This window comes from Pholcus phalangioides, unplaced genomic scaffold (assembly GCF_987345545.1).
Source record: "Pholcus phalangioides strain wild (caught in Gottingen) unplaced genomic scaffold, Ppha-v1.0 ptg000020l_1, whole genome shotgun sequence".
NCBI lineage: Eukaryota > Metazoa > Arthropoda > Arachnida > Araneae > Pholcidae > Pholcus > Pholcus phalangioides.
Window position 1 is genome coordinate 4,403,412 of NW_028301613.1, and position 15,458 is coordinate 4,418,869.

Genomic DNA, 15,458 nt, shown 5'->3' on the forward strand with positions numbered 1-15,458 from the left:
AGATGGCCCTGGTGTCTGGGTGAGTGCATGCGTTAAGACGGCCTTGACTCTAAGGGCAGTTTTTTCATTCTCACACTTCTTTCTCCCACCATATTGTACTTGTAGCTTCATTTCTTTACACCTTAATTAATTTTTTCACGGTGCTTCGTTGTCTCCTTAGCAGCCTGTCATGGCTCCCGTTCAACTTGATTTTCATCTATTCCCACTTGGAGTATCTCAGGACTGCAGGGGGGCATATGGTTCTAGGTTGAGAAACATTGAATTACACAACTGCATAACTACAAGTGTTACAGAACGGGTCTGATTTTTTTCATCCAGGGAGCTGGAAATGTAACGTCATCCTTTTATCTCATGTGAAATGTGTTCATAAATAGGTGTGGATCCATGGGGGGGGGGCAGCATCAAAGGTGGAGCTCACTGATTTAATATATATGAACTGACATCATCATCATCCCCCCCCCCAGACTTTCAAGTGTGAGTGTCACTTCAAGTCAGAAAAAGAAAAAAAATCAAACGATGTTCGCTAAAAATATACTAAATTGAATGCCAGACGGCTGTTTAAGGGCTACTATAGCCTCTTTGTCAGTGGGAAAATGAAATGAAGTGACCTGTTATAGTGCAGGTGACTCACTTCAATGAAAACACGTGGTTGGATCAAGGCCGGCACGTGATGTGATGATGGCAGAGGGAAAGGCAGTGATGATGAAATGATTATGATTGTGAGACTGAGTGTATCAATGATTGGGGGACAGGGAGGGGTAAGTTTACGTATTTAGACAATATATTGGAGAAAAATGGGTCACTGGAAAAAACGTTAACCAAAGAATAAGGGTTTATGTGAATATGGAGAATTATGGGATGGTTCAACTAACCTATATGATAAGTCATCACCCCTCCTGACACATTGCCTTGGATCTGCACCTGTTTATGAGTTTATACTTCATATATTATAAAAAGAACCTAATGGTGTATAATTCCATTGTAATTTCAGGAATCTCTCCGCTGTCGATGTGGAATGGTTGACCGAAGTTGCTCCAGAATATTTCAGGAGCAGAAGTTTGATCCTTACGCAATCTTGATATGTATATATGGGTGCCCGTGCAATTGTATGAAGGAAAACCCCAACAGAACCTTGGGATTTCTGTTGGGGTTCGGATTCTCTGCGGATTCCCTCTAAAAAACTGCCCATTTTGGTTTATTCATCAATCAGCTCTACGCAACTCTCGAGATAGTGGGAAAGTGCATGTTTCACATTTTTACATGAAGGACACAATATAAGGGGAATAATATATTTTTTTTCTAGAAAAAACTGATTTAGTTCTCGATTTTATTGAATGTTTGTGTATGCTCTGGTTTATTACTTTACTGTGATTTACTTTTGCTTTGTTCTGGAGGATTTACAGAAAATTGAAGGATGAAAGTGGTAAACGCTATAAGTGTCAAGAGGGAAAATATTGGGAAATTGCAATATATATATATATATATATTTGCAACCCATAGGGATGGTTCCAGGCCCGTCATTTGGGGGGGGGGGAGCAAAGGGTGCCCCTGGCTTTTGAAAATACACTAAAAATGGTGTGTGTATATATATACATACATTGAGTACATGTTCTTTGCCCCCCCCCCCCCGGAAAAAGTTGAAATGACGGACCTGGACAGTTCCCAACTTCAAGGTGCAAATGCGAGCCAATCTCCCTGGTAAAAAGTCTCGCCGCAGAAAGCAACAGGCCTACAACGGTATACTATTCAATCATTACACTTCATGCATAGTTAGAAAAATTGATGGCAGATAGAGCAGCACTACACATAACGAGCATTACACAGAAATAAACTTCACAGATTCACTACACGCATTTCCAACATGTACCAATTCGTTGCAAGTTCTACAGAGGAATATGGACAAGGTGTGCATGTCTGGTGTAATAGTAGTTGCCTGTAGGGATGACATTATAAATCATGATTTTCAGATTGACATTATAAAGCATTACTCATTTGACACTTTAACGCAAGAGTGTTCAACCTTGAGGAGAGTGCGGGCCACTAAATGATATGGGAATGTGCTATGGGTCATTAATTTACAATTATGCCACATGGTCATATGAAAATGCACCTTTTGCCACTTGAGAGATCTGGAACTGTACCATGGGTAACTTGAATAATGTGTAAATGCAGCATGGGCTGCTTAATTGCTCTGGAACTGTCCACACAGCACTTGATCTGTAAATATGTCGCGATCACTCGAGTGGTCTGTAAAGGTGCCACAGGTCCCTTAAGTGATCTGGAAATGTGTCACTGGTCATATCAGTACTTTGAACCTGTGCTGCAGGTCACTCATATGATCTGTGAATATGCAACAGGTCACTTAAATTATGTGTAAATGCATCTTGGGAAGCTTGAGTAATCTGTGATTGTGATACAGGTCACTCACATGATCTAGGTATGTGATGCAGGCCACTTAAGTCATGCGGAAATGTACAGTGGGCCGCTTGAGCGATCTAGAACTGTGCTACAGGTAACTTCAATAATGTGTAACTGCACCATGGGCTGCTTAATTGCTCTGGAACTGTCCACACATCACTTAAGTGATATATAAATATGTCATGGATCATTTAAGTGACCTGGAAATGTGCTATGGGCCACTGACCACTTAAGTTATGTGTAAATATGTTGAGAGAAGCTGAGTAAACTGTAATTTTACCGCGGATCACTCAAGTGATATGTAAATGTGCATTGGTTCTCTTAAGTGATTTGGAAATGTGCCATGGATCATTTGAGTGATCTGTAAATATGCCACAACTCCGTCAAGCAATCTGTAAATGTGTCACTTAGTTTATTTTTGCAAAGTTGGGTTTGAGGTCACGTGCCACGAGTTTAGCACATATGATTTAAAGTGGAAAAAGTGTTGGAGTTTTTTTTCTCCCAGCACTTTTACATTTACCATTCTTAGGCTAAGCGCAAATTGAGTCACGTGCAGCGTTCACGAGTGGGTGGGACCCAAGTGCGATGACGTCAACACGCCCCATGCGTAGCGAGGGGATGCGCATATTGGAACACGTTTCAAGTGCACGAGCGTTTTCAAAAGGAAACGATTTTGGGGTCTGCAGCCTTGACATTCGGGAGGCTCCCGGAGCTTGGATATTATATATTGGTCATTAAAGTTTACATTAATGAAGACATAACATTAATTAAAATATAAAGTATGGGAATGCGTTGAAAAATATATTAAAATACCGTATATATAAAGATTATTATATAATTAACAGAAATTGGAATGAATGAATGAATATTCCGAAATTAATGGAATTTAATTGATGGAATTTTTCCGAAATTAATTTCCAATATTAATCCCATAACGAATGAAAATTTGGAACTTGTGAAAAGTTAGAACAAAGTTAGAAAGGATTGATCACAATATTAAAAATTAATAAATGATTCCATAACTGCTGGAAATTCATATTTAATGGAAAAATAGATTAATGAAACACCAGAATTAGTGAAATTTCAGATCTAATGAAAAATTATTCCTCTATCGATCAATAAAATATAATTAATGAATATTCGGAATTGAAGCAGAATTCAGAAATTTATTTGGAAATATTTTGTAGGCTATTAAAAAATAAAAGTGGATTTTTTCTCTAAAAATTAATAAAAACTTATGGATGCATAAGAATGAATTAAAATTCAGAATTAATGAAGTAAAGTTCCCCTCTTCTTCTTATCGGTCGTAGGTCCTCGGCTGTACCTCCACTACGATTCCAGGGCGAAATAACTGGATTCTAGACTCCCAAAAGGAAGAAAACAACACTTTATTTAATTTATTATCCAACACCTCCACGAAACCGTCCTATCTCTTCGGTACAAACTTTTACACTACTTCTCTTTTTCGAATGTCTCAACTCGTTCTCGTTTCTCTCTCTCGCGACTCCCGTTTCTCCGCGACCTTTTTCCAACCTCTTTTCTCCTGAACCTTACAAATGACAATTTATAAAATTCAGAAACAATCACAAAATTAATGAAAATTCTGTGTATCAATGAAAATCCTGAAATTAATGAATCCAATAATGAATTTCGAAATTTATGAATCTCATACTGAATTCCAAAATTAAAAATAACTCCATAATGAAAGAAAATTTAGAGCTAATGAAAAGTCAAAACCTTGGAAAGAACAATAATATTTAATAAAAATTCAGAACGAAATAAAATAATTCAGGAGTTAATTAAAGAAATAATTGATAATATATGTAAATAACGTTGATATTAAACAACATTTTTCATAAGAGAATGCGAACTCTAACAAAATGACGGTTTAATTTTTAAAAACCCCTACCGAATACGAAGAATCATGCGCGCGAGACACGAAAATCTACGGCTCAACAGCAGCGCCAACGAGTGTGCGCATACACGCGTTTAGCGTAGTGTCACCTCATGTATCAATTTGCGCTGTCCTTCTGATTTCCGTTGGCCGCAAAACAGAGTGCTGCCCTGCTTCATGTCGCGAACGCTGCATGTGCCTCAATTTGCGCTTTGCCTTACTCTTCAGTTCACTTCCGATAATTCATCAATCAATCAGCGCTATGTAACTCAAGAAAATTCACAGGAAAAAAAAAAAGGAAAGTGCATGTTTCACATTTTTGCACGAAAGACCCAATATAATGTTATAACATTTTTTCCCCCTTGTGATTTTATTGGTCACAAATGTTGTTAACTACACATTGAATGTTTGTGTAGCCCATGGCTGGGCAAATCGCAAAAAAAAAAAAATCTTGAGTCCCAGAAAAAATTTTACTCGAAGAAAAATGCCCAAAATATGATGCTTCTTTTGACTTTTTCAGGGCAGAGTGACTCCCGGGCACAGTGATGTTGGCAGACATGATGCCATGAATTCTGAACATTATGTACTACTCTCAGCCTGCAATTTAGTAACTATACATAGAAAATTTTTGGTGCCAATATCAATTTATTAGTTGCCATGATGACCTGGCAATCGGAATTTGTCCAGCCCTGGTGTAGACTGGTTCATTACTCCATGATGATTTACTTTTACTTTATTCCGAAGGATTCATGGGAAATTTCAACGCCAACAATTTACCAACAAAAACTCACTGTTAAGAAAATTCACAGGCGGAAAAATCACGGTTGGGAGAATTCGCTGACAACTGTTTGTCACCAGTGTGTGAATGAATGAGACACCAAATGAGTTAGTTATTGAGTGACTGTATGAATGACAGAGCAAGTGAGTGCTCATGTAAGTTATTTGATTATTTTCCCATCTGCTCACCTACTTTCTCATTTCATCAGTTACGTTCTTTGCTTTGCTCACCCTGTGAGACTGAATGAGTAGGTGAATGAGCTAACAAATAAGCCACTGAGTGAGTAGATATAGTAACCATATGATTTGGTGACCATATTAGTGACTTGCTCATTCACTCACTCCCTGACTCAATTGATCAATCACTCACTTTGATCGCTGACTGACTGTCTCACTTGCTCATCTTATCCACTCATTATATCACTTTCTTGGTGAATTTTCTTTTCAGTGACTTGCTTGGCTATGACTTGTCCATACATGATTTCAACTGAAAGTTTTGTGCCTGACAAAAATTATATGCCAACTAATTTCAGCTCGATAATGCAATACATATTTAGCATCAAGAGAGGAATTCCTGTAGGCTTCGGATCACTCAATAATGCAGAACTGGATAGGGCTGGGCAGCAAATTTTATAGGGGGGGGGGGGGGGGGAGAGAAGTAGAAAATTTTCGAAAACATTTTGCCAGCCCTGACCATATGGGCGAGTGATCATATAAATGACCAAGCGAGTGTATGAGTGACTGTATAACCAACTGCATGGCTGAGTAACCATTTTCATGATCAAGTTAGTGACCATATGAGTCACCATACTTGGTCAGTCTTATGATCATTCACTCATAGGGTCACTCGCGGTCAGTCACTCACACAGTTACCCACACACTAGCTTACTCACCGACTTGGTCACTCACTCACCCATCCACACTCAGTCACTCATACGATCAGGGCAAGCGAAATGTAGGTGAAATTTCCATAAACAAAATTTTCAGAGCAAGTATAGAATCTGTAGGTGAGGGGGGACAACAGAACATCACTTTGCCTGAGAATTCATGTTGCTGTTAAGACGGCACTGCTGGGCCTATATGCATTTCCCCCCTTTGTGCACACAAAATTCAAGAATCGCGGAGAAATACATTTTATTTTAGCTTCACATTGTTGTTCATAACTCATCATGAAGTTTGAGTTTCTTCCACCAGTTGCCAAGTTCAACGACTTGCTTCCAGTCGACCAGAAACCACCAATTATCGACATACTTTTCCTTGTCCCTGTGAGACGTCATGAGATAAGCATGTTCCCATACGTCGATGCCCAGGATGGGGAAAAGGCCACTGCTTAATGGGCACTCTTCGTTGTGAGACGATACGATCACCAGTTCGCCTGTGTTTTCTGGAGTGCTGTGGTTTCTACACAACCATATATATCCTACAAAAAAATAATAATTACAATCAAAAAACAATAAAAGCTATAACAACATAAGTGAATGAATTACAAACACAATTTTGTGACTATACCACTCATTTTTATTTCATCATATCATACTCCTTATGCCCAGATGCAGATTTATGGTTTTGCCGCATCTCTAATTCCAGTCAAATTTCATAGGCCACTCGTTTCTCAAAAGCAGGCTATAGCTGGCTTAACTGCAGCTCTTTGTCAATACACGTCTGTCTCTAGATTACTCTTTCGGTCACACACGTGTGCATATTTTTTGTGTCACTCACTGACTTGGTCCCTCACTCTCTAGGTCACTCTTTTTAGTCACACATGCTTTACGTCACTTTTTTGGTCTTTCACTGACCTGGTCCCTTGCTCTCTAGGTCACTCACATGCTTTCTAAGTCTCTAGGTGTCTCTTCTGGCATTCACAGATATGGTCATTTAATCACTCACATGCTTGCAAGCACGCTCGATCACTCACTGACTTACTTTACCACGCACCAACTCCGGTCATATTGAGATACGGCTATTTCCAACCAGTGGAGTTGGGTGGGAAATAAAGGCCCCATCTACAGTGATTGCCCCAGGCTCAGTAGGTAAAGAACTTGTTTTTAATGTTTTCTCCCCATCCCGGATTCAAACCAGTGGACTTTGATGTAATCCTCATGGTGGAAGGTGAGCATCTTGCCACTGTGCCACTTCACTCACTGACCTGGTTCGTCACTCGTTTAGTCCCTCACTCTATGCAGAGGCAGAATTATTGTTTTACCACTTCTTGACTGCACAAATTTTTCAGCCTTTCTCCCATTTTACTAATTGGACGCTTTACAAGTCAACTGTTAATACACATCAATAACTATACATTTTGATGCATTGCGTCTAGCTGAGAATTGATTCCCAAGATAAACAATGAATTTGCATAAGTTTTATGAAGAAGTGGAGCTCAGGGTAAAAGTCTAATGACTAAAGTGCCTGCATTTCACCATACTACTATATATATATCGTGGAGACATATCTGCGAGTTACCCGGGTCACATTTACCGGTATGGTTTATACACTGAAGTGTTACTTCTGCCGTGTCCCACAACGTTGCAGCCTCAGATAATGAGCTATCCACCTCTGGGATAAGGTATGGAAGAAAAATTTAATTTATTTTATGACACGCTGCATTTTCACTCTCAAAACTGGTACAGAATGATTCTTGAACACATTTTGAGCATTTTTTGAATTAGAACCATATCTCTACAATGAACGGTTGATCGGATAACAGCTGAATTAGGACTTATAGCACACCCTGTATAGTTACCAGTACAGTAAAAACCCCTCTTAACGGACACTCCTCAGATGCAGTCACCAATCTTTTACAGCTAAATAATAATTTACCCTCATATAATAAAAGTATGCATTTAAAACTCCTGATTAACAGTCACCCCTCTTTTGCGGACAAATTTTTTGTCCCGTAAAAGAGAGGTTTTATTGTACCGTGTTTGCTATGAATGGTTAGCGCTCAAAAATATTCAGTTTAAAATGTTAATCGACTCCCAGCTCCAAAAAAAAAAATGATACAACAAAAAGATACACAGCATCTCTTAAAAGACTCACCAAAAGAAAAAAAAACGCTATTTGATGTCTAACTGCAGTCGGACCCAAGATAATAGTTTTTTTGTGCATCATGCAACCTCAACACAGGTTCGAAAGGTTCTCACTGGCATATTCTAGCTCATCCCAGTAAAAAACAGAACTCTTCAAATGAAAAGAAACGGTAGAACTAAAAGAAATAATAATAATAAATTATAAAAATAATTTAAAATAAAACTGAAACGACAAAACAAATTTTGTTCATTAAATAAGAAAATTAAAACGCTATTATCTCACTCGAAATAGCTCACGGCAGTATTTCTTAAAATTTATGCGTCTCGGCTCCTAGGACGTGCTGTTACTAACCTTTGTCAAGGGTGTCATGGAAAGCTGTCGACATTGATGTGTGCCCTGAACAGGTTGTTTTTCAGACTATCGTGGGAGGCATGGATAAATGTTGTCATGGTGAGGGAGCTGAAGGTAACAAAGGTTTGAAAGCCACTTTACACAATTTTAGAATTTTCTTTTAATTTTCAAAGCCTGCACTGCTCAAAATTATGGGAGGATGAGCCATGGAGTCTGCAATGAAATTAAAACCCGATAGATGGCAGCAGATGAGAACAAGGAAGAAAAAGTTTTTCTCTTTGTCAGTATATGTTTGTCGACACAACATTTTCGACCATTGATGTGTAGTTCGTTTTCAACCGTAGAGTCATTCCTCGTTCTTTGTAAATATGTTTAATAAATAATTATATTCATTTACTGTATGAATTTCACCTCCACATCAGTAACAATATCGAGAAAACAAAGTCAGCAAAAAAGACGTAGATTCCATTATTTGATACCAGTTCAAGGTGTATTGTGTTAAAAATGTTCTAACGGGTGCATATTTCTACTCTTAAAGAATATACAAGGTTCAAAAAGTATCCGACCAATAATTTTTTGTATACAAACCAATGATGTTATGGGAGCATGGTTTCGTGCACTTATGCAGGCGATCCCAGTGTGCATGCTTAAATTTTTACCTGCCTTGTAGAAGCTGCCAGTCACCAGCAGACTGCCAGTAAATAAGGAAAGCCGCTGTGGTGGTCGAGTGGTCATAGTGATGGACTCCACTCATCAGTGATCTACCAGAGCGACTGGCAGCTTCTGCAGACAGGGAAAAACTCAAGCATGCACATTAGAATCGCCTACATATGTGCAACAAACCACGCTTCCCTAGCTTCATTGGTTTTTACACACAAAAATTTGTGGTCGGATACTTTTTGAAAATACATCATGCACTGCCCAATGAAGTGGTTAAACATTTGGCACAAAATATAGAGAGCTGAACTAAGATGCACCTACTTGATAGAAAATTATGTATTTCTTTCAGCCAGAGTTTGCCTAGATCAGGGGCCTGTCCATGATTTTTTTTGTAGGGTTCTGTTTTTGTTGAAAATTTTCTTTATTTTTGTGAAAAGTCATTAATTTTACGAAAAATAAATGATTTTGTGAGAAGCGAAGTAATCCAGTTAACCTATCAATCTATCAGAAAGTAAATGAAAGGAGAAATTTAAGATTTCATTAATTATCTATTTTGTGGAGGGTCTGTTTTTCAGATCCAGAATTTCGCTAAGGGTCCGTTTTCCAGATCTAGAATTTTGTGAAGGGTCCATTTTTCAAATCCAGAATTTTATGAACAGCCTATTTTTTACATCCAGAATTTTATGGAGGGTTTGATTTTCAGATTCAGAATTTTGTGAAGGGTCCATTTTTCGAATCCAGAATTTTATGAAGAGCCTATTTTTTACATCCAGAATTTTATGGAGGGTCTGTTTTTCAGATCCAGAATTTTGTGGAGGGTTCGATTTTCAGATTCAGAATTTTGTGAAGGATCCGTTTTTCAGATCCAGAATTTTGTGAAGGGTCCCAAAAACGTACCCAAACTTTGGCTGGACAGACTTATGTAGGTGCTAATTTTTTTTTTAAATACAGAATACAACTAACTGCTTTCTTAGGGGTACATACAATGGTGGCTGCAGGAAGCCCCAGAGAAGATAAAAAAATTTGAGAAATTACAATAAAATTGCTTTTATCATAAAAATATTCAAATAAACTTCACCTGATCCAAAGAAGCGTACAGCCATGTTAGTGAAGGTATTCTTGAATTCCACGAATGAACCAAATTTAGATGTTATCTCCTCTGCCAGTGCTCCTTGAGGAATCCTGAGCTCCCCATATGCATTTGGCGATATAACAGACCAATACAAATTGTGATTAACATACCTGAAATATAAAAGATAACATTTTCAGATGTAATGGGGGGATTATGTCACATATTAAAAAAATTGGGTGTGCGCTGTGTTGGGACAAAGACCAGTGCCGTCTTATAGCATGGGGCACGGCCCGGGGGCCTCACAAAAACAAGAACCAGTTGAAATTTTCTAGGATTTACCAGGTAGGGCCTCCGAAAAACCACTTGGCCCGAGGGCCCATGATACTCTTAAGATGGCCCTGACAAAGACACGTTATGATCTTTAACTATATGTAGGCTACACATAGAAACTAACACAAATGGATTTCACTGCAAAAAAGAAAGTGCGAAAATCCTCATTATCAAAGTGCTAACATCAGTGCTTATTATATAGTTGATGCTGCTTATTAAAATAACAGATAATGTTATCATTTGGGTATTACCATCACTATATAACAGAACGGACAAATATCACACCATGGAAAAGAATTTGTTTATAGTTATTGGACAAGCTTTTGGTGAATTTGACTGACTGTAGCTGGAAGGGTGTTTGTGGAATTGATGATTAAAAATTTTGGCGACAATTCAATTTTGAACTTTGCCAATCTTTCGGCGCTTGTAGCTCGTCATTACACCCAGATATTTCAATGGAAGTGGTGCCACTTTATAGGATTTTTTCTGCTCTTTCCAAATGTGTGGTTAGTTTGAGTGCAAGTCTTTCAAAAACCACAAATTTAGTTTTTTCAGACTTGACACATTTTTTTCCCATATTCGATTATCCATCAGAACTCGAAAAGGGTTCGAGATAGGACAGGGTAGATAGGATGTTTCATGTTCCACTTGGGCTCATCAATTATTCCACTTTTTGTTTAGCAGAACAGGTCATGTTCATCCTGTATAGTGTATTAATGATAGTAGTTTTTTTCCTGGCACATACTCACCCACTTCCAAAGTTCTTCAAATCGTTTCTGAACTTCATCGGTATAAGAGACACGTTCCTGACGATTTCAATGACTGATATCCTCAGGTAATGCTTTCCCTGGAATAAAAATACACAATTACAACAAGCCTAATTACACATATGTATGCAACCGGGATTTATCTTCCGGGTAGGTTGTAAAAAATCCTGCCGTATTTATATAATTTGATTATATGATTCTCTGTGACGACCTTTGAAAAATTCTTGATGTGGAGCAATCGAAACTGCTAGGTAATAATAAGGAAGTACAAATTTCTTATACAAACACTTTTTTTTTGTGTGCCGAATGCAATTCCTTTATGGGCCACATTTAGCTATTGGTAGGGAGTTTTCCTCAGATTTCAAACGTTAATCACTGTTCCCTGAGCTGCCCTTCCCTGGGGGAGGGGCACGATAATGCCAATTCATCTATAGTAAAATCCCGCTATAATAAACTCCAAGAGACCAAAGAAATCACTTCGTTATAAAGCAGTTCCAGGTTTTTGCATTGTTCCTATGTACACTTATCTGGGGGATTAGAAAAGTGTTCATCAAAATGAGATTTTTGCAATAATGGTATTTGTTAAAATGGGATTCGATTGTATATGCATATACCAGCTCCATCATTGATGCTAGAGATGCACTGCCGCCCCATATCTCCGCCCATGCACAAAAACACATCAGGTTTTCTAATGCATATAAGATAATTAAAAACAGTTCTTTCCATTTTTGATCGTAAGAAACACAGCGAATGTCACATACCATTAGCCATAGGTACCAGAACCTTAGGGTTCACAGCACTCAAGCAGCTCCCCTCTCACTCCAGTAATTCATGAACACATAATCCACTCCATACTCCCTTGAATGCCGTAGATATACGACATCTAGCAACCCTAAGCTCCCTCAATATTTCCGTCATGTCTGCAGTTAGCCATCACAGTAATTCCCATAGACATCCAGCAGAATGAGCTTAGCATTTTTTTAATGACTTTTGCCGAGGATATATAACACCGAAACAAAAACAGTGCCAAGTGGTACGGTCAGGATTTAATAAGAAAGTACCAAACTATTTGTTTCAATTGCACAAGGCTCCAGCTCCCAGCAACACACACTTTGAGAAACACTGGATTACATATAGTCCGGCTCCCCTGATTTAACAAACTCGGATTCAATGAATTCCTCGATTTGATGACACTTTTCTGAGACATTCTTGCGCAAATAGAGGTCAAACCCCCCTATTGAACGAATGGAAAACTTCGATATAACAAATATTTTTCAAACTGCCCAAAATTTATCTTATTTCTTGTCACCCAGAACCACAATCTGAAGATTTGATTTCTCAGGAATCAGTCATCAGCCATTCTTTACACACAATAAAAAAAGGCGGGGAACAGAAATCAGTTCTTTTTAGAATAAAGGAGACAATAAAGCCATACAGAATGTACATGGGAACGTTTCAGCGACCAGCGTAACACCACCACCATAAAACGTTGTGCTGTCTCTGCATGTTTAGATTTTCAATAAAGAAATGAAGTCATTTCAAGTTTGTGCTCTGTCTTGAGAAGTAAAGCGGGTCATCTGACTGGAAAGAGTTTTTCTCTTCAGATACGAAAAAATGTCAATTTCGACAGAATCTGAGGAAAAAAATGTTAGATGTATCGAACAAATTTTTGCAAAGCAATTTTTTTTTCGTGTATCCTTGACTTTATTCTTAAGTTTATGTTGTTTTTTTTATCAATTGTCAGAAATAAGTTGTAACCGCAACTCCAACGTAAGTAGCTTTTAAAATTTGTTGTTTCGAGTGTGTTTGTGCTCCTGATCAATTTAATGATTTCCTCGATTTAACAAATAAAATTTTTAATTTCTTCTAGTTCATTAAATCGGAGTTTGACTAAACAATGGCCAAAGTCGTCTTAATAGCACGATGCCCCCCCCCCTTCCCCTACAAAGTTAACTGATTTTTCTGAGACCCGGAAAATTATTAAAAATTTTAACCAGTTTTCATTTTTGCGAGGTTTGCTCCTTCTCTTGAGGATCCTGGGCTATGACAGCACTGACTTCATGAGCGGGTGCAGAGGTGGAACGATTGTCTCCCAAAAAAATTTAAAATTTGGAACAGCTTCGATATATGGTCCACGCCAAGTTGGCGATTTTTTTTGGATAATTCGCCAAGGCCGTCATAATGATGCAGTTGCCATATTTGTTCTAGATCTTTCTTTTATCCAGGATTAAAGGTGGCGCTAGTTGTTTTTTCTTCGTCGTGACCGCGTCTTTTGAAATTTCAAGCTGTGGATTAATCTTTTTCCCCATTGACAGGTGCGGTTAGGCATATTCATTTCTATTTATTTATCATTTTTTTAATAACGTGATCATCACACATTCTCAAGAGATCTTCACGATCTGTCCAGGGAATTTGTTAGTGTGTTAGTAAACATCCATGCCCGAACCGGGATTCAAACCCAGACCACAGTCAGAAGCTAGCTCCCTAACCACTGGACTGCCAGGCGGCGTCATTTGTTGTGATGTCTTCTTTGTTAAGTGTTGTAAAGAAATTTCATTTACAACAACCGTTGTTTATTTATGAGAATCTGGATACTAGTGATTTTTTATTATATTTCTCTTGTGTTTTGTGATATTTTTCATACTTGAATGGGTTATTATTGTTTTCTATGCTGGCAACTTTTTGTTTCAGCGCCTGTAGTGTCTAACAGTCTCAGCGACTTTTGGTCGGGTCATCTGACATGTTTGGCACCGAAGAAAGTCACAAAAAATCACCAAGTTGGACCGTATATTGAAGCTGTTCCAAAATTTTATCCTAATTTAATCATATTTAAAAATGTGCTGCAAGATATGGGACAATTGAATGGACGTAATGGTGTCTGCCTCCACTGCTGATGGCGTTTGCCTCAGCTCCATTCAGAGCTGGAGATATCAACTGCGCAACTATATTGAATATCTGCCTAAGCTTTATTCACAGCTGCAGCTGTCTGTTTTGGCTTCATTCACAGCTGATGATGACTCCACTCAATTCAAAGCTGAATATGTTTCATTTCGGCTCCAAATGGAGCTGAGTTACCCTCTTTGCCTACATTCCCATCTGAAGATGCCCACCTCTGCTTCATTCTAGGCTCAAGATGTCTGTCTCTACTTCATTCACTGCTCTAAAAATGTCTGCTTCTACTCGATTCTTAGCTGAAAATATCTGCCTAGGCTTTATTCGCAGCTGAAGATGTCTGCATCGGCTCATGCACGGATCCGGGATTGAGGGGTGGGGGTTGCAAACACCCCTCCCAAGAGCAGAAAAATTTATGTCCCGTGAAATACGGGACGATTCAAGGAACCCGAACAGTAAATTGCCCCTCCCAACGCATCGCCCTAGATCCGCGCCCGACTGAACTACGGCTGTTCATGATAACCCAGTGCCGTATTAACGCATGGGCCCACCCGGGCACGGCCCGTGGGCCTCATGAGATGAGGGGCCTCACAAAAATGATATCCGGTTGAAATTTTCTAGGATTTACCAGGTAGGGCCTCCGAAAAACCACTTGGCCCGCGGGCCCATGATACTCTTAAGACGGCCCTGTGATAACCACCAATTTATAGATCATCAACAACTTGGACGGACCTTCGCGGCGTGACGTCTCCACTTCTTGAGCAGGGAATTGGTCTCCTCGATGTACTTGCTGTGGAAATCGAAGTAATGCGAGCGCAGGGAGGACTCCTCGAGGTAGGGCTCGAGCTCGTCGAACCCGAACTGCAGAGGCGGTAACTCGTAGTCCAGCGAGGGCCGGTCGAGTCCGTAGAAAGGGGGAGCTATGTCTCCCCCACGCACGGAGGTCATCGCGATGCAAGATGAAAACACGACGAATAGGAGCTGTCCTCCTTCGCTCATTTTCCAACACACGCTACCACTTTATATTTGATCCACCGATATTGAGAATTCGTTCAATTAATTATAAATTGAAGCAACTCCTCTACATGAATTTAACAAAATAGCGAGGGAGATAGAGCCAGTTAATCACGAGAGAAATTAAATAACGTGAGCTCCGACACAAAAAACAACAAAATAATAAACACGCATAAGGCTGACGGCTTTGACTGTGGCTTTTTCCTTCTTGTATTTATTATTCAGTGCCCATACCTGATGGAGATGCATACGGGAC

At 39.0% G+C, this 15,458-nt stretch overlaps 2 protein-coding genes across 2 annotated transcripts in view; one reads left to right on the forward strand and one right to left on the reverse strand.

Annotated features, from left to right (window-relative positions):
- LOC149070784 (ATP-dependent RNA helicase DHX33-like) overlaps positions 1 to 1,313 on the forward strand; it is a 42,993-nt gene extending 41,680 nt beyond the window's left edge. Inside the window, exon 22 of the mRNA XM_089248564.1 lies at positions 992 to 1,313. Within this exon, the coding sequence (XP_089104690.1) occupies positions 992 to 1,079 (88 nt within the window). The 3' untranslated portion in view covers positions 1,080 to 1,313. The remainder of the gene's footprint in view (positions 1 to 991) is intronic.
- A 4,893-nt stretch (positions 1,314 to 6,206) lies between these two features.
- On the reverse strand, positions 6,207 to 15,388 carry LOC149070786 (uncharacterized). Its single transcript, XM_089248492.1, has 4 exons — positions 14,921 to 15,388; positions 11,279 to 11,376; positions 10,206 to 10,369; positions 6,207 to 6,509 (listed from the first exon to the last, which is right to left on the reverse strand). The coding sequence occupies exons 1-4, from the start codon at positions 15,185 to 15,187 to the stop codon at positions 6,247 to 6,249; spliced, it is 792 nt and encodes a 263-aa protein (XP_089104618.1). The 5' UTR covers positions 15,188 to 15,388; the 3' UTR covers positions 6,207 to 6,246.
- Positions 15,389 to 15,458: the final 70 nt, after the last annotated feature.

Coding starts and splice junctions, on each gene's coding strand:
- LOC149070786 (XM_089248492.1), bottom strand. CDS start 15,187: ATGAGCGAAGGAGGACAGCTCCTATTCGTCGTGTTTTCATCTTGCATC. Junction 11,377..14,920: donor GGAGACGTCACGCCGCGAAG/GTCCGTCCAAGT, acceptor TTTTTATTCCAG/GGAAAGCATTACCTGAGGAT. Junction 6,510..10,205: donor TGTACGCTTCTTTGGATCAG/GTGAAGTTTATT, acceptor ATTTTTTTGTAG/GATATATATGGTTGTGTAGA.